Source organism: Anopheles arabiensis, chromosome 2 (assembly GCF_016920715.1).
Source record: "Anopheles arabiensis isolate DONGOLA chromosome 2, AaraD3, whole genome shotgun sequence".
Classification (NCBI taxonomy): Eukaryota; Metazoa; Arthropoda; class Insecta; order Diptera; family Culicidae; genus Anopheles; species Anopheles arabiensis.
Genome location: NC_053517.1, coordinates 2,080,154 through 2,104,293, shown reverse-complemented (window position 1 = coordinate 2,104,293; position 24,140 = coordinate 2,080,154). Strand labels below are relative to the sequence as shown.

At 47.0% G+C, this 24,140-nt stretch overlaps 4 protein-coding genes and 1 long non-coding RNA gene across 5 annotated transcripts; 1 reads left to right on the top strand and 4 right to left on the bottom strand.

Moving 5' to 3' along the window:
* Nucleotides 1-121: 121 nt before the first annotated feature.
* On the bottom strand, nt 122-1,918 carry LOC120903458 (carboxypeptidase Q-like). Its single transcript, XM_040312901.1, has 3 exons — nt 616-1,918; nt 420-545; nt 122-345 (listed from the first exon to the last, which is right to left on the bottom strand). Exons 1-3 carry the CDS (start codon nt 1,815-1,817, stop codon nt 210-212), a joined length of 1,464 nt encoding a protein of 487 aa, XP_040168835.1. The 5' UTR covers nt 1,818-1,918; the 3' UTR covers nt 122-209.
* Nucleotides 1,919-1,990: 72 nt separating this feature from the next.
* On the bottom strand, nt 1,991-3,732 carry LOC120903469 (carboxypeptidase Q-like). Its single transcript, XM_040312913.1, has 3 exons — nt 2,533-3,732; nt 2,348-2,470; nt 1,991-2,284 (listed from the first exon to the last, which is right to left on the bottom strand). The coding sequence occupies exons 1-3, from the start codon at nt 3,705-3,707 to the stop codon at nt 2,137-2,139; spliced, it is 1,446 nt and encodes a 481-aa protein (XP_040168847.1). The 5' UTR covers nt 3,708-3,732; the 3' UTR covers nt 1,991-2,136.
* On the top strand, nt 2,780-6,104 carry LOC120903476. Its single transcript, XR_005739606.1, has 6 exons — nt 2,780-2,871; nt 2,943-4,430; nt 4,513-4,610; nt 4,679-5,013; nt 5,085-5,980; nt 6,039-6,104. It is a non-coding gene; the product is annotated as an uncharacterized LOC120903476 (long non-coding RNA).
* Nucleotides 6,105-8,434, bottom strand: LOC120903450 (probable RNA-binding protein CG14230). Its single transcript, XM_040312888.1, has 4 exons — nt 8,160-8,434; nt 7,159-8,089; nt 6,583-7,091; nt 6,105-6,504 (listed from the first exon to the last, which is right to left on the bottom strand). Exons 1-4 carry the CDS (start codon nt 8,353-8,355, stop codon nt 6,278-6,280), a joined length of 1,863 nt encoding a protein of 620 aa, XP_040168822.1. The 5' UTR covers nt 8,356-8,434; the 3' UTR covers nt 6,105-6,277.
* Nucleotides 8,435-13,281: 4,847 nt separating this feature from the next.
* On the bottom strand, nt 13,282-23,593 carry LOC120908432. Its single transcript, XM_040319410.1, has 3 exons — nt 22,850-23,593; nt 14,099-14,542; nt 13,282-14,011 (listed from the first exon to the last, which is right to left on the bottom strand). The coding sequence occupies exons 1-3, from the start codon at nt 23,072-23,074 to the stop codon at nt 13,481-13,483; spliced, it is 1,200 nt and encodes a 399-aa protein (XP_040175344.1). The 5' UTR covers nt 23,075-23,593; the 3' UTR covers nt 13,282-13,480.
* Nucleotides 23,594-24,140: the final 547 nt, after the last annotated feature.

Below are 24,140 nucleotides of genomic sequence, written 5' to 3'. Positions count from 1 at the left end.
TTTGGGGGGTGGAGAAAATGAAATATTGCCGAAACCTATGAGACAAAAGAAGAAAGCAACTAAGAGTAAATAAACTAATTTAAAGAGTAAAACATGAGAGAAAACATAAAATGCAATAAAATTAAAAGAGCAAATAGGCAAGGGTTTTACTTTTATTCTGAGTGAATAGATTCAACGATTAAAGATATGTGAGTATAAGGGAATTTGCTTTACGGTTGCACATCCTTAGGCATGCTTATGCTCAGGTCAGCCACAACGTATGCCGCGGCGGCCCAGAGGGCTGCACATTTGTCTAAGTTTTTAGGATCCTCCACTGCCATCGTGTCGCCAGCGGAATGGTGGAACCTAATAGTGTGTCAAATTGGACGCAATTAATGCCAAACATCCCAGCACCGTACCACCAGTTTAACAGTACTTACCAGAAGTATTTTTCATTTTTGTTCAACAGGGACGCTCCAGGGAAGCCGCGCGTCGTCCAGTGGCTTATATCTGGCCCACCATCTGTAGGAGTTTCAAACTCAGTTGCGTTCAAGGGACCCATCAGTCTGTAAGAATCAACGCAAACGTTATGTTTTATGGTTCTACTGCCGCTCGGATAACAAAAAAAGCTCTTACTTGACGATTTCTCGAAAGATACATTCGGCATCAGCATTCCCGACAAAGTCCAGCCCCCGCGGCTCAAATGTACCGATATCCGATTCGAAGAAGAAATTAAATTCCTTCTGCTCTTGCGGTTTGTGTGCCTCTTTGTACGCTGCTCCACCGTAAAGCCCTTCCTCTTCGCCCGTCCAAAGAATGGCCCGAATGGTACGGCGAGGCCGCAGCCCCATCGCTTTCAGGTACGTCAATGCTTTCCACGAGATCATGGCACCACCTCCGTCATCCATCGCACCAACACCAACATCCCAGCTGTCCAGATGTCCGGAGACGACAACGACCGATGTGTCGGTGTACGTTGTTCCAATCAGCTCACCGATCGTGTTCCGCGACACTACCGGATCCATCGGGCGGTCGGCCATTTCAAGATGAATCTCCATCTGCTCACCCCGGCGGTACTTACGGAGCAGCATCTGGGCGTCCTCCACAGTGATGCAAGCGACGGGGATCTTCTTCACATCATCCTGATAATGCTGCTGGCCCGTGTGCGGAGAGCCGATCGAGAACGGGGTAATCGAGCGGACGAGCGCTGCTACGGCTCCCTTGCGCGATGCTACCGACGCTGCCTGACTGCGATAAACCACCGTCCGGCCGTAGCTCTCCCATACCGGCGAGAAAACAACAATCTTTCCACGCACCTGCTCCGCCGGGATGGTTTCAAATTCTTTGAACGATTCCACGGCCAGCACCTCGGCGATGATGCCTCCGCGCGGTGTACCGACGCTGCTGCCAAGCCCCAGCAATGGAAGATTCTTCCGGAACGGTTTCACCAACTCGGCACTCTCATACCCCCGTACCCAGTGCGGAACGGTCGCAGACTCCGTGTGTACGTTTTCCAGCCCATCGGTCTGCATTTTGTCGACCACATAATCGATGGCTTTCTCCAGCTGCTCGCTGCCGGCCACGCGTGCCCCGAACGTATCGACCAGCTCTGCCAGACTGTCCCAGGTGCGGCCGGCATATTCGCCATTCACTATCTCGTCAACAATCTTGTTTACGATCGGTTGATAGCCGCGGATCTCCTTCACCAGGGCTTCCGGCAAATCGCAGCTCCCATTCTGTTGCTTACCGAACGTGTCCACTCTATTATCGGCCACCCCGGCGCTGGTAAGTTCAAAAATCGCTCCCACTACGGTGAGAAACAGAATCACGGACGCCATTCTGCTGGCCGATCTACGATCACAATGAAACGATGCCGGGAACACACAACCTACTTATCGCTAATAGGGCCAGCCGCCACTTCACGATGGCGATAAAGCAAATAATAAACAAAGCGTCGGAAGCGCGCACGCATCCCACGGAGACGTTAGAAAAGGAAGGGTTACACACATCCTCTCTTTTCGATCAGCCGTCCATAGTTTATTTACCTCGACAGTTGCTGTGATGCTGAAGGCAATGCGTGGAATGGCATTTTTTTTTCGAAATTTTAACATCCGGAACTGATTTGTCAATCTCAACAATAAATTTCGTTATTTTTGGTTATTGGAAGCTGTAACTAACGACATCTTTCGGAATATCGATGCTCAGGTCGGCGATCACGTAAGCAGTAGCCGCCCAAAGCGCAGTTATTCTATCCAAAGCCGCTGGATCTTCTAACTCGATCGTGTCCCCCTCAGTGTGGTGATACCTGCATAATAATCAGATTGTTCCATACATTTCCGTGCTTCAGGTCGGACTATAAAATACTTACCAAAAGTAGTTTTCATTCTTGTTTCGCAATGAAACGCCTGGAAATCCCCTTCTAACCCAATTTCCGATGTCTGATCCCACAGATCCTTCGGTGAATGTGAATTCGTCGTAGCCAGTCATCAATCTAGCGATGGTGGGATTACTGTTTAGTTACTTTTTTTAACATAAAATTAATTACACTCATACTTAGCTATTTCAGCAAAGATACACTGGGCATCACTGTTACCGGAGAAGTCGAGACCAGTGGGTTCAAATGTTCCAGAATCTGACTCGAAGAACACGTTGAACTCGTCCTTCTCACCGTCGGAATGCTGTCTTTCATATTCACTCGCTCCCTCCAAGTACTGTTCCTCCGCCGTCCAGTAAATGGCTCGAATAGTGCGTCGTGGCCTAAGACCCATCGCTTTCAGGAATGTCACGGCTTTCCAGGAGACAAATACGCCACCAGCATCATCCGAAGCACCAGTACCCACGTCCCAGCTGTCCATGTGACCGGATACGACCACTACGGAGGTGTTCTTGAAGGTATGGCCCTCTAGCTCACCAATCGTGTTTCGCGATATCGTTGGATCGAGATTCATGGCATCCATTTTCAGATGAATTATCATCTTATCTCCTCGTCGGTACTTGCGCAAGAGTAACATGGCATCTTCTACCGTTATAGCTGCAGCAGGAATACGGCGCACTTCCGGATCATATGAAAGCGTTCCAGTGTGAGGCGTTCCGATAGAGAAAGGAGTCATCGAACGTATCAGCACTGCTGCAGCGCCTTTCTTTGCCGCCACTGAGGGAGAGTCATATCGATACCGACCAGTCGGTCCATAGCCAACCCATGCTGGAGCAAAAACTACAATTTTTCCTTCCACTTGGTCTGCAGTGAAGTTTTCAAACTCTTCAAACGATTCCACCGCGATCACTTCTGCCCGGATGCCTTCTGGTGCAGTTCCAACTGATTTTCCAAGTCCCAGCATGGGTAAATTCTTATGGAATGGTTCTACCAGCTCTGCCCATTCACGGCCGCGTTGCCAGTGTGATACGATGGCTTCTTCGGTATGAACATTGTCAAGCCCTTCCGCGATCATTTCCTGCACTGCGAAGTCGATCGCATCCTCCAGTTGCTTCGATCCAGTGAGCCGTGGTCCAAACCGATCCGTAAACTCCAGCAAACTCTGCCAAGTCTTGCCCGCATACTCACCAGAAACGATGAGCTGGAAGATCGAATCCACTACCGGCTGATATTGTGCAATTTCTTCCCGTAGTCCAGGAGGGAGTTCACATTCGTTCGGATCTGCTGTTGCGAGATTGATTGAGATGAGTATTGCGCAAAGCGCGCTGAGAAATTCTAACTTCATCCAAAGCATGGTGGAAAACGAATGACCGCAGGTGCTCGAGAATGACGAAGGTGATAGTGGTTCTTGTAACTTATCAGGCTATGCTGCATGAATACACTGAAATGTGACAAGATAAAGTTACTTGCTGAAGATAATAAGGAATTTGAATGTATCAACAGGTACTCAATAACCATGTCTAATCAAAAGTGCCTGATCTTCTCTATCTATAGGCTCTTCAATCAAAAGGCTTTGTAGGCTGTGGATTGAAAAGTGTCTAGTGCATTCGCATTGTTGCTTCGCAGCCGTATGATGAGTTCAGTATTTATAAACTAATCGATCGTACGATGTTCGCGTTGTTCTCTTCAAGTTACTTCCATTTTTTGGCATATTGTTGGAGTCATCTCATATACATGCCAAGTCTTTCTTCTGGACGATTTCTGGATGTTCAGATGGTTTAACAAAAACGGATCTTTATGAAATATCTATATGTTTAATATTCCACTTCGTAATTGAGAAGCATGACACTCAATCAATAACGTTTTTTAAGACTATATAATTCTGATGCGACGATCTGTTTGTTTTAAATGATGTCGTTATTTTGGTTTGTAATCCGTTACATCTTTTGGAATATCGATGCTTAAGTCGGCAATCACATACGCAGTAGCAGCCCACAGCGCAGTACTTCTATCCAAATCATCAGGATCCTCCAACTCCATCGTATCGCCCTCGGAGTGATGATACCTATTGAACAGGGTAAATGCATTTTTGTTTTATGATTTTATGGTATGTTAAGCTACAGCCTTACCAAAAGTAATTTTCGTTTTTGTTTCGCAAGGAAACACCTGGAAATCCTCTTCTTTCCCAGTTTCCAATATCTGATCCAACAGTTCCTTCGGTATATGTGAAATCGTTGAAGCCAGACATCAATCTAAAGTAAGTGATCAATCATTTATAACGATCCAATATACCTTTTCAAGCCTAATCAATAGAAACATACTTAGCAATTTCAGCAAAGATACAGTGGGCATCACTGTTACCGGAGAAATCAAGACCAGTGGGTTTAAATGTACCAGAATCTGACTCGAAGAACACGTTGAACTCGTCCTCCTCATCCTCGGAATGCTGTTTCTCATACTCATCGGCACCTTCTAAACCTGTCTCTTCCGCCGTCCAGTAAATGGCCCGAATAGTGCGTCGTGGCCTAAGACCCATCGCTTTCAGGAATGTCACTGCTTTCCATGAAATAAATACCCCACCAGCATCGTCCATCGCGCCAGTACCCACGTCCCAGCTGTCCATGTGACCGGATACAACCACTACGGAGGTGTTCTTGAAGGTATGGCCCTCTAGCTCGCCAATCGTGTTTCGCGATATCGTTGGATCGAGATTCATGGCATCCATTTTCAGATGAATTACCATCTTATCTCCTCGTCGGTACTTGCGCAAGAGCAACATGGCATCTTCTACCGTTATAGCTGCAGCAGGAATACGGCGCACTTCCGGATCATATGAAAGCGTTCCAGTATGAGGCGTTCCGATAGAGAAAGGAGCCATTGAACGTATCAGCACGGCTGCAGCGCCCTTCTTTGCTGCTACTGATGCTGATTCAGATCGATATTGAACAGTCGCTCCGTACCCAGCCCATGCGGGAACAAAAACTACAATTTTTCCCTCCACTTGGTCTGCAGTGAAGTTTTCAAACTCTTCAAACGATTCCACCGCGATCACTTCTGCCCGGATGCCTTCTGGTGCAGTTCCAACTGATTTTCCAAGTCCCAGCATGGGTAAATTCTTCTGGAATGGTTCTACCAGCTCTGCCCATTCTCGTCCGCGTTGCCAGTGTGATACGATGGCTTCCTCGGTATGCACATTGTCGAGTCCTTCTGCGATCATTTCCTGCACTGCGAAGTCGATCGCATCCTCCAGCTGCTTCGATCCAGTAAGCCGTGGTCCAAACCGATCCGTAAACTCCAGCAAACTCTGCCAAGTCTTGCCCGCATACTCACCAGATACGATGTGTTGGAAGATCGAATCCACTACCGGCTGATATTGTGCAATCTCTTCCCGTAGTCCAGGAGGGAGTTCACATTCGTTCGAATCTGCTGTTACGAGATTGATTGAGACGAGTATTGCGCATAGCGCGCCAAAAAATGCCAACCACTCTCGAAGCATGATGGTTAACGAATGAGCGAATGCGTCTGAACGATTGACCTACTTCACTGCCCTTTCTGGTGGGGTGTACAGTTGCCAAATAGACGTAGAAAGGTGATTGTATCACTACGAATTCAAAGCATAACCTCGAGGTGAGTAAAATTAGTGTTTGTGACTGTTCAAAGCTGATATTTCTTTTCGTTTCCTTAGCCTCTGAACAAAGACGACAATGTATATGATAGAATAAAATCCATCACACCGAAAGATAACACCAAATTTGAATGCTTTTGAAATGTTATGTTTAATCTATGAATCTTCACTATCGATTCGCACTTCAATCAAATTGGTATTTTGATAACGTTGATTGCAGAGTGCTGTGCTTCTGTTGCTGTTAAATCAATGTTATGGTCATTTTTAGATAGCGAAATTAAATTACAGGAAACGATTCGCTACTTCACCTTGTTCATCTTGCCCCGCTTTGCCGTACTTTTCATTTTAAGCCGCTTAAGACCTAGTTTCGATTCTTTGTGAACAAATTTACTTTCGCGTTGTCGGCGTTTTTTGTACAATTGGCGAATGTTTTGCACATCAGTCTCGGTCAATCTGACTACGGCTTCCTTGGCTGATTTTAAATTGCCATCCGTATCAGGCACGTATCCTAGAAATTCTCGGCCAGCTGTGAAATCATAGAAAATCAAAATTATTAGTAGTATGTTAAAGTGTCACAAAACTCATATAGTCGCATAAAACTTACCATCGAGACGTGAATCATTTGGTAGGAAGAAAAAGAAATCCTTCCATATTCCCTGCTTCGTGTAATATCCGGACCCAGTTTTGCCTGCTTTGTTCTTTTTCAGTTTTTCTTTTCCTTTCCCTTCCTTTTCACCATCGCCTTTAGTTTCGTGTTTCTTCTGTTTTTTGCGACTCTGTTCATCCTCACTATCGGAAGATTCATACCGGAACTTGGCATCACTTTTCAGTGGCTTATCGTACTGCGTTTCATCTACGTGCATCTTGCTATCGCTGGTATCGTTCGCTGTTCCAAACATTGAAAGCAAACTAAAGCCCTGCGATTGGCCGCGGGACGATAATGAGAAGCTATCCGACACATTGTAAAACTTTTGCTCAGAAACTTTAAAATCTTCCTCCCGCCGTTCTGCCTTTTTCCGGTCGGATGCTTTCACCGCTGGTTCGTGCGTTTCATTTTGGTCCGATTCTTTTTGCTGCGTAGGATCGAACCGTTGCATTTGCACGTTGTTTTTGCTATAAATACAAATAGTCACTAGTTAAGCATATGGCGGTAAAGAGCGCCCGTTTTACCAACACTCACCTTTCAACTCGATTTTCCGCAATGATCGGTTTGCCTACCACATTGGAAAGAATCTCCAGTTGCTTTTTTCTTTCCTTGTCCTTTGCCTTCGATTGTGGCGTTTGCACTTCGGCAGGTTTACCAGCATCGTCATCAAATCGTGCATCCAAACGGAAACGATTGTCCGCCTGATACGTGGTTTGCATTTCGTACAACTTTTGGCCCTCCTCTCCAAGCATTTGCTTGCGCAAGGTGAAATTAGCCTTGAATCCATCGTCGTCCTCATCTTCCGGCCCATCAAACAGCGACAATTTCTTCTGGCCCGGTGCGTCATCTTCATCATCAAACGTGATCTTTTTCTTGTTGTTTGCCGTTGCACCGGCAAGAGCACTTTTGATGGCGAGCTGTTGCTGCTCGTACGCAGATTTCAAATTGTTCAGACCTTGCTTTCGTTTTTCATCTGCTATGCGAGCTTTTTCGCCAAGTTTCTTATCCTCCGTTCGTTTCTGGTGCGGCTTTGTGCGATCAATCACTTCCGTCACCTTCCCGGTAATGGGAACGATTTTCAGTTTCCCATGCTCAATGTACGTTTCTTGGTTCCATTTTTTCACAATTTCATCTTCTTGCTTTGGTGCCTGGGATCTGCGTGTGGGTGCAGTTTGCGGAATAGATGGCTTCTCTTCTTCGCTTTCCGATTCTGAGCTCTCAGAGGAGCTGCTATCATCATCCTTGCCTAGTGTCGGTAATGTGGGTAATGTAGGAAGGCTGGCTACGGGTTCTTTTGCAACTTTTTCCTCCACAGGTTTAGTGTACGGATCTAACGACGAACTATTCTTCTTCTGTGCCTCGGCCTCCTCTCTTTCGCGCTTCAATTTCTCTAAGAAAGATTCCTTCGCTCTGGACACGTTCAAGTACGCTCCTTTGTATTGTTGTTGTTTAAACTCCTTGATGCCTGTAGAAGGAAAATAATGAACGATTATTCAATTAGCAGCTATGGTGTACGGTTAATGAGCTTTACTTACATTGCGGCACGATATGGTCCTCCGTCTGGAGGGTCACAAAACCGAACGTATCAACCGAATCGTTCAATGGGTTTGTTTTCGTTTTAATCTCTATCGCTTCCACATTGCCATATGCACTGAATTCTTGGCTCAGCTCTTGCTCACTCGTTCCCGCAGGAATATTGCCGATAAAAAGGCGATGCGATTTTAGAATCATTTTCGTTACCGGCGCTTCTTCAAAACGAGGCGACTGTATTTGTTTTGAAAGCACACGTGCAGTTTGGCAATTCCTTTTCTGACAGCTACTGAGAACGGCCAAGGTTGATATAGGTAAGATGGGACAGTGTGTTGATTATTGTTGTACTAAAAATAAAATACCAAAACTAAAATTAACTTTTGTTTGTTTGTTTTGACTTTTTTACCTATCTTTGTTAGTTTTGTTCAAGAAATCAGTCATCAATGAGATCTATTATTGCACAAAAATCTAGTGAATTTTCTCTTTGAAGGCAGCATTTCGTCAAGAGGATACGTGTACACAGTACTTCATTTTAGTACAAGCCTTGCTGCGTTCAGTGTCCCGGAGAATCACCAGAAACAATGGACAGGCTAGATTTTGTTGTGGATTTCTGCATGTACAATTTATAAATAGTAAAAAGTAATACAAAAATATCTCTATGTAATTTCCTATGGTTCTTAGAGAGCAAAGCTACCGGCAGCTTCAGCTGCTTGAAAAAACAGCTTGCATTTTTTACGACATCACACCTTCCCAAGTGTTGTTCTGGTTGTGTTTGATCCGATCGTAAATGGAAATTGAAGCCAATTTTAGTGAATATCATAAAACTACAAGCCGACAGTTTTACTATAGTTGGGATCAGTTTCGGACACCTTTGCGGCAAACCGAGAGCACTGTAAAAGCAGCTGAAATGCCTGATATGTAAGTAATTTTATAAAACATTTCCTTGAACGAGTTTTACTCTCAAAAAGCGAGAACCGTTGATTTAATTGTATATTCTTTACCAACTCGTTAGCTATTAAGGATTTGTCTTTTCATCAACAATTCTGGTTTACCTTCTCCGATGACTTTGTTGACCATGGCAAAAAGACACATTTGTTCGGGGCAATGTGCGTGTGTGTGGTTAGTTATTTCCATTTGCCGGTGCATCACCGTAGCTCGATTTTCCTATGCTTTGCTTTCGTTCGGCCTGTCTCTTCAGTTTGACGAAGGTCCTTGGGTCGCATTACCTGCATTCAACGCGGTACAGGCAACGTGCCCACGGTGACTTTAGCAGGCAGTAGGCAAAAAAGGATATCCATGGACACCCGGGATACCTTCGGAGCCTTTTGTCGCATGGTTCATCATAGCCAAAACAATGATCAATGCACGGTATGGCCCCGCCCGACCCGGTCCCGTCCTTCGCTGAAGTGGGTGCAGGATTGTTTGTAACGGTCGGAGATCTTTGTTTGCGATTTTACTATTTCATCGGAAAGTACTTGAAGCTCCCGGGGGCCACGGTTTTTGCAGAAGGCACTCCAGCAACACTCCAGGGAGCGAATGTATTTTTTGCCCATTTGTTTCGAGGCAAATTTGTAGATGCTTCGCTGTCGGCGTTCGTTATCGGATTAGTCAGAAGTGGTAGAGGGTTGTAAAAATGTTTATCTGATGCCTCCGTTGGTGATCAACGGGTTCGTCGTCGAGGGTACAACAACTACCAACGATCACCGGAGAGGGAATCTTCCTTTTGTGGATGTACGTAGAATAATAATAAAAAAAAATCGTATAAAATTGTTCGATTAAGTGTTCAATAATAGGTTTCTATAGAGGATACACGAAGGAAAACTTCCCAAAATGAGCATACAGACACACACCGTTCGCCTAAGGATGTTTTCTCTCATGACCGTTATTGTTGGCCGTCCGCTGCTGGTTTGTGATATATGCGACCCGAATCCCGAATCTATAGAATCTAAGAAATGTGAAATGAAAAATGAGCAGACCCTACGGTTTCGGCTGCAGACCTTCTGGCCCCGGCCATGCATAACACCCCAGTTTCGATGCGATCCTTCCCGATCCCGGGGTCCTTTAGAGATCTGTTTTGTGTTGTTTTCATACTCGATCCACTCCATTTCTCGTTCATTTCAGTTTAGGATGGCTTTTGTAAAATGGGAGAAAAAATACGGGCTTCCACTACCAGCACAATAGAAAATACGCACCGAAGTGATCCTTCAGCGTGCAGCGTGTTATTCCCTACGTTACGGGTTGCATTCAATTCGAATGAAAGATGTTTTAAAAGTCTATTAAGCAACACAAAGCTTTCTTCGGTTCGATTGTGTTAGGGATACATGGCCGGTACGGCAAGGGATGCTTGCCATCGCTCCGTCCGTCGACTGTTGTTTGGGTAGACCTCATGGGGAGCAAACAGACACACGGAGGTGGTGTGCGTACGAGTGCAGTGCAGCAGCGTGTAAGAACTGTTTCTTCATCGTAAGCCACTTTACGACCATTGATGGGTGAAGGACTTTGCTTCCTGCTGCTCATACACTTTCAATACCTCCCTCGCGTAGTGCCAGGGATGAAATTGTTACCCAAAGAAAGACAGAGAGCGGGGAACACAAGAATAAGCAACACCTTAACGGCAAATGTGGTGCATGTTTCTCACACATGAAACAATATTCAGTCCCCATAAGTTCGGCACAAATCTTCCTTTCGCTTCGAACGACGGCGATGATGGCGACTACGACGGACACCTCGAAATTGACAAGCGGGCGTTTAATGAAGTGACAGTCAATTATTTTTCCCGCTTTTCCTTCACAAATAGCACACAACGAACCCAGGAACGAAGCGACGTGCGACAGAGCGCAGAATTCATTTCCAAAATCCCCACCGGGACCGGGCGAACGCGGCGCGCTACCCCGTATAATATTGTTGACGCGTCGTTTCGTGGCAAAGTTTTTCCTTGCCATCACCAAATGATGTTATCTTGTGATGTATATGCTTTCTTTCCACAACGGTGTTGTTCGAAGGTTTATCTGCCTGTGCCTTCTCTCCGCATACGGGTGTGCATTTCCCCAGTGAGGTATTGGTCCCCTTTTTTTTGGGTAGCAGTGTAGGGATGATAATGATGTCTTCATCACACGTTCTGACAGCTTTGCAAGATGAAGGAAAAATCATTTTTGTCAGTAAATCCATTGTTCGTTACTGGACACACAAAGAAAAGAAACTATTGGCACGGCAGGGTCTGTGTAATTGCGTAAAGAAGAGAAGCGCAAAGTTTGTTATTCAAATTAAGATCGTATTCCTGTTCCTAATGAGGTCTGCCAAACATACGGCGGGACGTTTCTAGGAATCACGATTACGGACCGACATGCGGGAGTCATAGGCAGACAACAGGAGTGTCCTTCCTACACGAAGGCTGCATTGCAGGACTAATTCCGTGTGACAATCCGTGTGTGTTACAATACGATCTCGCTATGATCGCTCTTTGCTTCATTTTTTCTCCAACATCTGCTTTTTGTTTGACACGGTTTCGGCCCGATGAGCGAGGTCGGGAACGGGTCCTTCCACATGTTCGCTCTTCAAGGGAAAACATTAACCTATTAACTACGTACTGCGCCGCGGCATCGAAGGTTACAGGCGACCGACTCGGCATGGTGGGAACCAGCATCTCGAGAAAGAGATGGGATCCAGTGGACAAGCGGCTGCTAGTCGTGCTAGTTACGCCGCATTGATTTAATTTACGACAATATGCAGATGTTTTTTTGTTTCTTCTCGAGGTCTGCTCCTTCCATTCTGTGGGTTATCTTTTTATCCCGCCCGTTTCTAAACCGTATGCTCATTTTGTGTTTCTTGCGGTACAAATGTTTCTTTCTGTGTATGTTTTTTTTGGTTGTTGTTCTACTCTTCCCGCAGTACGTGAAGTTTCCGTTTTAGAAGGCTCGACCCGCGCGACCCTGAAATATGAAACTCTTTCCTCCTCTTCTTCTCCACACACAGGCCTAGGAACCTTTACACTCCCAGGGCCCGGAACCCCGCAATTGACTGTGGCGAGCGAGCCAAAGAATTTATGTGTGAAATCCATGATTTTCTCGTGGTTTTACAAATGTACGGTTCGTGGTGGCTTTTTCGGGTTCAAGTGGTATGCCGGAAAGTGCAGCAACAATCAACCACTCGACACAGAGTGGTTACTAATTAAAGTTTGATCACATCCACTTCACTCCGCCGGATGCGTGTGAATGCATCTCGCTGCTCTCCCCGGGATGTTGTTTCTATGTTTCCGGTTTTAGCATTTACTCGGAATTGTTGAAAAAAAAAAGGAATTAATTACTATCCCGACGGAGAAAATTAGTCCCATGGTGGTTCACTCAAGCCCGTACGAGTTCATCTCAAACTCCCCCATCAATCGCGTTGCCTTTCGTGGTCATTGGCAGTCATCCCGTTGCATCATTATTACATCTTGCTTGTAATGTTCGCCGGACCACTACATGGTGTCCCCTAAGGCAACAAAAGAAAAGCCAACCCACATAATCTATCTATCGACAAATTTCATCACAAAACCAAAAGCCGGCCGGCTGCGCGTGTTGCCACGGCCAATTACATCCAACGTGCAGTGTTTCGGCTGATTGCAGGACGCATCGCAGTGCTCATCCTGCTACCTGCTGCGTCCTCCGCACCGGAAACTGGGCCTGAAGGTTGGCCCTTTTCGCCAGCCGAGTAGATGATTAGGATAGGAAATTATCGAGCGGGTGAGCGGAGAGGGTCGCATCGCACCCATAATGACATGGTTTGTGTTGATTTTTATTGCTCTGCATGCATGGGTGAAGGTGGCGACGATGAGCGGGAGGATGAGCGGCCCTGATAACAACGGATCGATTGGATAGGAAAAAGCATTTAAAGAAGGCGGCACCAGACAACCACGGCGGCGGCGGCGGCGGTGGCGCAGCTTTGTGCGTGCGTGGGCACGGTTCCGGGCCCCGGTCCTTCCTTCAATGTCCATAATGAGGCTCACGGAGCGAAGAACGAAGAACAGTCTTCAGTGACCTTTCTATCCATAGGTTCCATCCGTACGTTTTCGGATTCATAACCTGCAATTAAGAATCTATGCGTGCGCCTTTTCGACGTTGACCCGCCCCGGAGAAACGTAGGCTTCGGTTTAATGTTGTAACTTTTATAGAATAATTTATTTCTCATCTCATAATTATAGACTTACGCAGTAAATGGGAGGAGGAAAAAGGGATAACAAAAATAGCGCATTGAAAAGTGACTGAACTAAACCTAACAGAATCGTTTTGGTAAATGCTGCTGCTGCTGCCTCCACCCATCGGCGCACCGATGCGGCTCCCTTTGGCGGCTAATGATGCTGCACCACCTTGGCCAGATCGAACACGGTTTCGTAGTCGTCGTCAAACTTGGTCTTTACCACCAGGTTGACCGGCCGCGGTACGGCAAGCGGCACGGGCAGCGCTTCCGGCATCACTGAATGATGCACAATCAGGGCACGGAGCGAGCTGAACTCCTTCTGGAAGCCTTTGATCTTGTATCCTTCCGTGGGCGTGCGTACGATGAGGTAGTGTGCAATCCGCGGTCCCGATCCTGGCGGGACGCGCAGCGATAACGCGTAACAGTCGGGCTGGGTTGTGCTTTTGCGCACCAGGAAGCTGCCGGGCAGTTTGTCCGCCAGCAGCTGCAGGGACAGGCTTCGGGGCAGGTTTTCGTGGTACCAGCATTCATCCAGCAGCCGGCGATACTCCCGCTCCTGCTCAAGATCGCTCTGGATTGTGCCGGTAACGGTGGCTGTTTGTTCCCGGTGTAGCACGAGCGTACTGTCTTCCTTCTCGTTCGAGACAGCGGACTGCAGCATGTTGATGGCGATCTTTTTGATCTGAAGGAAGGAAGGAGGATTTCACAAATTAGTTCCAACAAGATCTTCCAGTGAGAGCTACTCGTGATCGTGTCGTGATCTACTTACAAAGGCAGGCTTTTCGACGCACTTGGCCAGGTTGACATCGTACTCGAGATCGCGGTGCTGCTTCTCTAGCAGTGTCTTGATCTCGCGATAGTCGGCAGCATTCGGCGAACGGAGTGCGGCCGGCATTCGATGACTTCTCGGGTGGTGCTGCTGCTGCTGGTCCTTGCACGACTGCGGGCTGGCATGAATGGAGTTGCGTTTCAGGATGCGCTTGATGCACTTGTAGATTCGCGTTTTGCAGTTGATCTTTCGCTTGCTGTCGATCGCGAACTTTCCACTCAGTAGCTTAAAGTTGGACGAAGGCGACGAAGGCTGGACGGTAACGTGTGCAGAAGGCGATTTGGCCGGAACGGACTCGGGCAGGGCAGACTTTCCCGACAGGCCGCCAACGATGAGCATGAAATTGCTACGAGGTCGTTTCTGGTCCGATGTCGTTGTGTTAACCTGGTGAGAAAAGGTAAAATGGGGGTTTGTGGGATTAGCAACTTTGGAGTGATGTTCGGGCGATATTTGGGAATGTTTGCCAAACTGATCAACACACTATTAGATGTATTGGAGGATAAGGTAAAAGGCAAAAGAACGGAACCACCCCAAAGACTGGAAAAAGGGTGTTCTGATTGACAAATCTTTTGACTTGAAAGGGATCTTGTCTTTACTGAAACTGTCACAACATACATCTTCCAAAGAAGGGCAATGCCTCACCGCTCCGATCGAAGGAATAGGTAAAAGGGCGTCAATATAGCTGGAAACCATTGGAAAGGCAATGTTTTCGCAATTCTAGAGGAACCGGAGGGAAGGGGGAGAAAAAAAAGGAAACATCCTCATCGTGTTCTGTTGCCGGATGCATTTCCCTTGCGAGGGCTGCGATGCTCGACCCATGGCGCACTGAATTTATTGTTGTTTGCTTACTTTTTCCGGGCACTTTTGGAAACCGGATCTAATTTTTGAAGTGTGTCCTCCGAAATTGAATCATTTGCAGACGAAAGACACTCGCACAAAGGCGAAGAAACGCATAAAGGGTAGCTGAAGGGAAGCATCTAGGCTAGAAGAAATGGGACATTCTGAGGGGCGTACATTGGATTGCTGGGGATGTGCCGTCGGTCGTGGCATGATTTGAACATGAGCATAAGAACCGAGCAAGCAGGAAAAGGAGCACGGGGGAAACAAAAAACAACACTCAAGACAATCAACCACGATCGGCAGCATTCTTCGGCATGTGAAAGTATGAATGTGCACCAAAGGGGGAAAAGAACCACAGCCACAAGTGAGAGAAGAGAGAAATTCTTCGTCCCCGACGTTGTTTGTCGCCGTTGTCGCTGGTACGTGAAATGCATATCGAACGATATTTGATGACGGTGTGGCGTCTTGTTCGCGGTAGGCCCGGCTGTTTGTTCAACTAAAATGGGTAGGGGCCCAGCTGTGTGCGTGCGTGCGTGTGGTGGACGCGGTAAATAAATAACAATATTCCGGACGATACTTCTGGCGCGTTAGAAAATTGAGAAGCGCACCCGCGCGAAGGAGGAAACGTCTTTAACAATTGAACCAAACAACAACAAAAAAAGAGGATAGAAAACGGTCCTAGCGGAAGGTGTGGATGGGAGACATTCGCGCGCGCATTGTATTACCGGGGCTGCGGCCGTGGCATCAAAAGAGAAAATCGAACCACAAACCCCCCTCCGAATCGTATCAAATTCACAACATTCATTCAACGTCCTTTTGCCAAATGGAAGGCACAACGTGGAGAGAAATTCGTCCCGAAATTCGTATCGTATCGAATCGATTCCAACATGCGTACGATAATTGAAGAAGAATGGTCCTTTTTCCCTCCACGGTCCCTTGGCAGATCGTTTGCTTCCGCCGGTCGTCGCCTACTGCGAATCTTTCAAGTGGGCTCTTCATTGTTCCGCGAGGCACAGCTGTGGTCCTAGAGCTGCTGCACTAATGGAAATGCTGCTGCTGCTGCTGGAACCCTTCTCAAGTGAGGTCCCCCTAGAAACGGGCAGGCACTCTAGATCGTCTCGCGTTGCTTCGTCGTTATTTGAACAATTTTCAAATCGTATCCCATCATCCGCCGTTCCCTAAACGAGCCCGTCGCTCCAGGTACATACTGTGGTCGGGTTCGAGACAATGGAAAAGGGGATATTTCACCAAAATAACATTCAAACACGGCAGGCAACCAGCAGCAGCAGCAACAGAGGGTAGTAAGCAGCTAATAATGACCCCGGATAAAATGTTATTCTTAAATTAAATGCATCATGGTTGGGTCGGTCTGGTCGGTCTGTCGGTCGGTCGGGAAGTGCGGTATGTTTGGCCACGAGTTAATCGAATGGCTAATACAATTAAGTACTGTTTTCAAAACATTTCCTCCCTCTGCCATCCCGGTTTCTGCGCACTAGCACGCTGGTATTTTTATTTCTGTTTTGCATTTGTTGTTTTTTCGCTCGGCTGGCGAGGGGCGTGGTGGCAGTGTTTCCTTGTTGTTTCCTTCCACCCATCCTCCTCCAGCGAGCATAGTCGTCATCATCGGGGAAAGTGGCCGTTTTTCCCGAGAGGAACGACAGGCTTGTGCTGACAGGCTTGTGAGTGACTGTACGTCAGCAACAGCGCCAGAGCGTCAGCATTTTTCCCTCAGCAGTAGTAGCTGGTAGGCTGGGTTTAATTTGGCGTACGCCATGGACAGATTTTTCGTCAAGTCACCGCACCATCATCAACTCTCGGTCGGTTTGGTGGCTTCGGGGAGAGTCCGTCAGAGTGTTGCGGATGCCCGCCATCGCAAAGACGCAAGAGACAAATTGTATCCAATATGCGTTGGCAAACGGGGCACTACGAGCACCACCCGCATCGTGCATATTTGATGGCGAGCATCTCTCCCGGCTGTACGACTGCCACGTGGCGATGTGATTTCACGTCCCGGAATTGGGCGGTTCCCCAGAGAAATAGACTTCAAATTACATTCTCGTTCGAATCCCGGTCACTACCACGGTGGTGAATTAGTACGGTTTCGCCAGCACTCCCCGAGCGTGGAAATATGCCAATTCTCGGGGTTGCCACTCTGTATGTGTTACCAAGGGTTACCAAAGGTGCGAGGGCGCGCGATGCACATTGATACAAGTGTGCCATGCATGCGGCGATTGCATTATTTGTTTATCGTTCGTTCCAATCGCCTCCAGAAGTGGGCTGGGGAGACTAATCGGACAAGATTGTAATGTGCTTCCTGCTTTCGGTAGATTGGTTTTCAGCTACTAGCCGATCGTCGGCTCTGTTTACATTCGTATGAAGCGTGGTGGGGGTGAACCCTGCTTCCCTTTGATGATCACACGACTCGAGAGGGCGTCGAAGATGTTACAGACACACAAAAAACAACACCGAAAAGCTGTCAAACGTCTTTGAGTGGCACTAGGTCGGAGGAGGGAGGGGGGGGGGAATGTGGTCGAAAGGAATCTGAAGCTAACCTCGTTTCCCGCTTAACTGTGGAAGTGTTTTTTGTCTTCGATTGTCGATTGAACTGTTTTAAAAATAGTTCACGATCACGCCCGCACTTCAATGAGAAGATTGGTTTCGAACCAGCGAGGCCGCGAGTATGCGCTTTTTAAGAAAACGATCGTAATATTTCATCCACACACAACACACGCATGGATTGGTCGATGGGGTGCGCGTTAAAACATTTGTTCCAATTTAAATGCGCTCGATTGGCACTGACTCTCTCTCTCTCTCTCTCTCCGGGCTGCACTGGCCGCTGCAGCATGTTTTTGCTTTATCGCATCTCGCTGGCATTCGACTGGCCGCCCTGGAAGTCAATTAAAAAAACGAGCGATGCCCATCAAGATGCCGCGAGATCAGAATATGGTTGGTTGGTTTCTTCCTTCTTTTTTGCTTCCAAGAAACATCTTCCAATGTCTTGCCAAGCCAAGTGTGTAAGATGTTAAGTGGTTATCTTAATTCCTTCACCATAAATTCATACGCCTCGCCCCGGTTTCTAATCGCGCAGAACAAACGCCACGACTGAGTCGTCGGGGCGGCGGCAGAGACGCGTAGCCGTGTCTCTGTGGCGCGTCGTTCTGTGGAGAATGTGGAGCATGCCAGGCTCGCGCGCTCCGCTAGATTGGCCTCTTAAACCAAATCGAATAATTTATTGCATCGTGAAGATAAACAATTTCTTTTCGACACCCCTGCGATGTCATCGGTAACGCTCGCTCGCTTGCTCGCGCCTTTCAGCCATTCCACGGGGCGGTTTTAAAAGCATGTGCAGCGGGTAGTGCGTTCGGAAGATGCACCACTGCACAAAACGGACCTAGAAAAATGTCTACTAAAAGTCTACGATAAGTCGCGCAGCGCTATGGTAGGATTGATTGAGGACGGAGGGGCTGCCCATATTGGTGTGTAAAAAGAAAGTGTCAACGGACAAGTTGAGCTATAAATTAGCTCCCAAAAAACATTATCACTCCGTGGTAAAACAAGCCAACGATAGGGAATAGTAGGAGGAGGTGCAGGAAGAAAAAAAAATAGTCCCAAGCCCGAGGTGACAACCGCAATCGAGCCAGATACTGGCGCGTGAGGTTTGTCCGTTTTCGGATTCCATTTGAAGTTTTCGGGCAGGGTCGTAAAATATATCCCGGCTAGAAAACGCATCAAACGTCGTTTGATGGTGCGATGTGTCCTTAACGGAAGGGATGGGGAAATCGAAGGGTAGCGGTGGTGGACGTTCCTTCCCTCTTGTTGTAGCCCTTCGTTGCTCATCCAGCGCCTCACAAAGATCTAATCAACTTGTTCCGATCCTTCTCAAAACATCCCAAACGAAGGCCATGGCCGTAGATAGCGCGGAGTGTCGGAGTGATGGTGAATGTTATCTAAGAATTTTAATTATGCGAAGTCGTAAACTGTCACCTACGACGTAACCAATAGAACAATTTGTCAGACATCACACACACACGCAGAGTCGCACACTCAAGACTGCACCAGGCACTCCGCTGTGTTGGCCGTCGAGCGCATACGAAGCGCATCAACGCGCTTATCTGAGTTACGGTTCAATAGGGGTATGAGTCAACCACAGACACAGAACAATTTGATAGTGCGAAGGTAGGTGTGTTGAGCGTGGTCGTACGGTGGATTGGGACTGTTTGATTTTACAGATGGGTTAGTGATGATAGCGTCCTGTGGGATGACTGTTAACACACCCAGGGGCCTGTTGCGGGAAGGCCTGTGCTTGGGACCTATTCCTAGCTTTTATGCTCTACCCTAACCTTAGCGAGCTGACTAAGCATTCTTTTCCTGCGATGAGGCTTTGTAAATCCCTTTCGAATCAAAATTGGGCATCGAAAAGAAATTGGCATCCCCGAATTGGGAACTCCCGGTTCTAAGTTTAATTCCAGCCGTACCATCCTTCCCTCCAGGATTCCACGACGATGGAGATCCACTCTAAAGCCTATAAAAAGGACACCTCATCGAATTTGGGAAAAGGACGATCGTTAAATTTTATGGATTATTTCACCATTATACTTTCCTTCATTTTGCTTTCTCCCCTTCCCCCCACTATTAGTTCCTATTGCCTCACTATGTACCTGTTTCGCCGGGTCCGGTCATAAAATCAAAGTCCCAAAACCTGCGCGTCCCGTCCGCCCAATCGCCTGTGTGTCGGAAAATGACAATAGCTTTAAAATTGAAATCGAAAACCCGATCGAACGGGAAGAACGACGGTGGTTGAGCTGATTTGAAGCAGGGGGGACTTCGAGTTTTTACGACAATGCGCTGTATAGGCCATAAATTATACGTAAAGAATTCGTTACGCTAATCGACGTACCATTGGGCGGACATTTTTATTCCACCTTGCTGTGCGTTGCTCTGGAGGAAGAGTGAGCGACTGTCCAGCGGATTAAGCATTTACACGAAGCGACATTGAAACGCTTTTTCCCAGAGATGGCAAAGGATGGGAAGAAATTGTAACTTTTCCATTGTTACACCGTTCCGTCCTGGGCGCGCTATTGTGTGGACACTGCATTTTTGTGGACACAGGTTTAGGACACATTCAAGTGACGCCCTCTGTACCACACGTCAGCTAACGTTAAGAGGCAACGAAAATGGAAGACTTCATCAGCTTTCCGTAACTAAGGTGTAGAAGGGCTGTACATGGTTGTATATGTAAATTGAGCTTCTTCTATTACGTTGCCTAGGAACGTCACTGTCGTCGTCGTCGTCGTCGTCCCGTAAGTCTAGCATAAGATGTCGAACCCTTCACCTGGGACTTCTTCGGGCGGTGGTGTGTACGGTGTATGTAAAGCTTTACGTAATGTACAGACCGAGCATAAGTCCCTGCTCCGACTTCCATCGACTGCTTTGCCCCTTTGCTTGTGCGTCTATTTCGGAAAATGACAAGAAGAACGACCACAACACCATGTGCACATATGTGTGTGTGTGTCTGTGTGAAAGTCAATTTCCTTCCCGTGTGTACGCGTGGCGCATGTAAGGAGGAGGAGTCATGGCATGGTGAAGCGTTAAATTTGTCCATTAAATTAAATTAGAAAAATATTGTCACACCAAAACACGCACCGTGTGGTGACTGGTGACTGGAAGACTGGAAGGCTCTGGCAGGCGGGAGAGTACAGGGTCGGGCAGCAGTGGCCAAAGCGACAGCGATACATTCATTTCTCCCGGAAGGCTTCCAAGAACGCCAACGTCAAGGAATGTCAAGGGAAACGGCTACGTGGCAGTATGTACAGCCAGCCAGCCAGCCAGCAACATGCGATGGTCCTTTTGCACCGCACCCCGCCCAACCACCGATGGACCTTCATTCCAATTCATCTGGCGTACAAATTTGTTTATTGATGCGTGATTTTATCCACATCAAGTTTATTGCTTCACCCGCGTGGGGTGGCGTTGTCTTGGCGCGCAGACACGCACACACAGCACACCGAGGAACGCGCACGATTCTTGATCGATTGAAATTGATTCAATTAACCTGCCCAGACGTTGGCTTTTTGGCATCGTTTATGATCGGCTCTTGAGCGGGGGGATTGAGTTTTATTGGACGCATCGAATTAAATTCCCATTCGGACACACGACCCTCGGAGGATGGAGGGAGGGGAGGGGGAACTGATGAAATCAATGAATCGATGGTGTACCCCCCAAACCACGAACCAACTTCAGCTCTATCTATCGTTTCATCCTTTCTTCCGCAAATCGGTACGATGATTTGACACTTTTGCTTTCCCTAAGCTGAGTTTCCCTTTTTTCTCGGGGAACCTCTTCACAAAAGCCATTTCTTAGCAAACAAACGAGGAAGGAACAAAACCGATTCCCTTCAAAAAATGATAAATCACATCTAGTGGCGATAGAACGGGGGGAGGGGAAAAAGGGTGCCAGAGGACGAGGACGAAGTATCTTCTTTTCAGGGAATGGCGGGCTGAGTAACCAATTCGTAGAATAAATAAACATCAAACGAATCTCTCGTTGTCCTCTCTCGGCAGAGCGGCAGATCCTTCCGTGGGCTTCACGCGGGGTTGAAGATGGAAAAGCAAGCAGCATGGGAAAATGGGAAGCCATCCAAAAATGATGATGCTCATTTTTAATGACTGGCAATCTGGTTTCACGGGGTGGCTTCACGACGCCTATATTTGGCTTGTTTTCCTCTCTGTTGTGCCAGCGCGAAATGGGTAAATGAAAATCCTTTTCGGACGAGTCGATGGGCAACCAACCTCCCTCCGTCTTGACTCAGACAAATGATCTTTGGTTGGTGGCGCAGTCGGCGGGGAGCGCACAGTTGGCATAATCCTTTTACACCATAACAAGCGCAGAAACAAAATGCTTCAATCGATACAAAGTATTGCATTTTGGCGAGTTTCGAAGAGCAAAGGCATTTGATTAGAAAGGACAGACAAACAACAGCTTCTATCGATCGATTGGGAAAACTTGCCTCCAAAATTGGGAACGAAGGACGAGCGATGGCGGTGGAGAGTGTCGAAGGGAGAGAGAGAGAGTGATTGGAATTCATCCATCATCGGACAAAAGTTGCTGAGTGCATTGCAGGGCGAAAAGTGTGGATGTGGATAGTCAGCAGCAGCAATTTGCACCATTTGCAACTGTGAGTGGTGGTGTGCCGTGGTGTGTCTGTTGGTTCAATCGAAAGAAAAGTTTCTCTATTCTCATTAATTATTTGGGCCGATTTTGGCCCCAAAAATTCAATTACACCTTCGTCCTGTGGTGGAAGAAAAAAACTTCTTTTTAGAAGACGCTTTCCTTTCTGTGGTACCACTTTATGCCTTAGTATTAAGAGCGTTAGCAGCTGGCGGTGGTGATGAAAGCACCATATCGTCCCTTTTTGAACCAACTTCCACCCAACAACGTATTCCTTTGGCTGAGGTAAGTGTGTGGTGGTAAGGCAAGTGGTATGCTTGGCGTATAATTATGAATTTTTAATTTACAACACACGGTGTGCCGCGTACCCGTACTCGCTTCTCCGGGAGAGCTTGAGATGATGTTAATCTTGTGCCATGTCCAAGGCATGCGAAGAAGCTGCCTCTTGGCTGGGGTCCGCACTGCACCTCAAGTGTGTATTACGGAGCAATTCACACAAAAAAACTGAAACCAACAACACACTTTAGTGTTAGAAGGACAGAATAAACACGGTGCGGCGGCACCGGCCTGAGGAGGTATCCTGGGAGCAATGAAATAAAAGGTGAATTCTGCTAGAAATAACAATGCGCGAGGGGGGCGGTGGAAAGGGAAAAGGAAAGTGGAGGTCTAAGAAAAGCTTCTTACATTTTTCATTGCGGTTCCATTCAGCTGATTGTGCAGTCGCTGCTGCTGTTGCTGCTGCTGGTGTCTCGTTGGCGTTGTCGTCGGTGTTGTCGTTGCGGAATGGTGTACAGATTTTCCGACGAGCTTTCCCTTGGCCGGGCTGCTGCTTTCACTATCCGGCTCGTCGCCGCACGCACCACCGGCATTATTTAACCTCTTATACCGTAGTGCTCCGAAGCGCAACATGCTTGTAGAATCGGGTTTGTTTCGAAATGGACAAAAATCTCCCAAAAAAAAAACACACACACATACACTTAAGACAATGCCAATTTCAATAATTCCGCACTGAAAGGACTCGCGCAAAGGACACTATATTGTTTGCGCACACAGCCACCACACTTTATTTCACTTTATTTCTGTTTACACACGAGTGCACATTTACGCCACAAGTATCACAGGTAATTATGTGCCATTTAGTTGTTTTTTAAATCTCCGCTTTCTCGAATTTCAAGGATGAAAAGCCGTTGGAAGTAGTATTTATTCCCTTGCACAGTTACGTTTTATCAACATTTACATTTGCACTGTTTTGTTTTAAAGTATTATTTCCCTTTGCCACAATTTCACTTTGCCCGACGATCGGGCGTGTAACGTTCGTTTGTGGTGGGTTTCGCTCTCTCCTGCGAGACAGCCACGTGAAACGAACGACGAACGCGTGTCCTTAAAATCCCGACGCGCAAGCAACTTTCCGTCCGTACGCAACGAGCAACAAATGCGGAATGCTTTGCGTTGCGCCTCAGAAGCAACACATGCACGCGTTCGTCGTGTCGGTTCGGCCGGCATGACAGCCCGCGTATACAGTGCGTCAAAGAGAAACAGCGACACTGTTTACTTTATTCGAGTTTCGTTCGCATGATGAAGGACGCATAAGAAACTACATTATTGGTAAGATTTGGAATGCATTTTGGAACTGCTTAAAATATTAATTTCACGTAATTTCCTTCTAATACCTGAACAAGTATGGGTCTTACCAGTACTTCAAAAATAGAAGATACAGGCGGTCCCCTAGATACACGGTTAATGGGGACCAAAAACGGCCAAAAAATACCGCGTAAGTCGAATCTCGTAATTTTCAGTCAAAATATCACAAATTTGCGTGGAATTTTGCAAGTAAGGGGTGGTTTTAGCCACTAAATTAATTATTTGATATGTTTCTAATGAATGGAACAGTTTTAAACCTATTTAAATGGTATTTCACATTCGACCAATACGGAAATTATTTGGTATTTTACAATGGATGTGTCAAATCAGTACA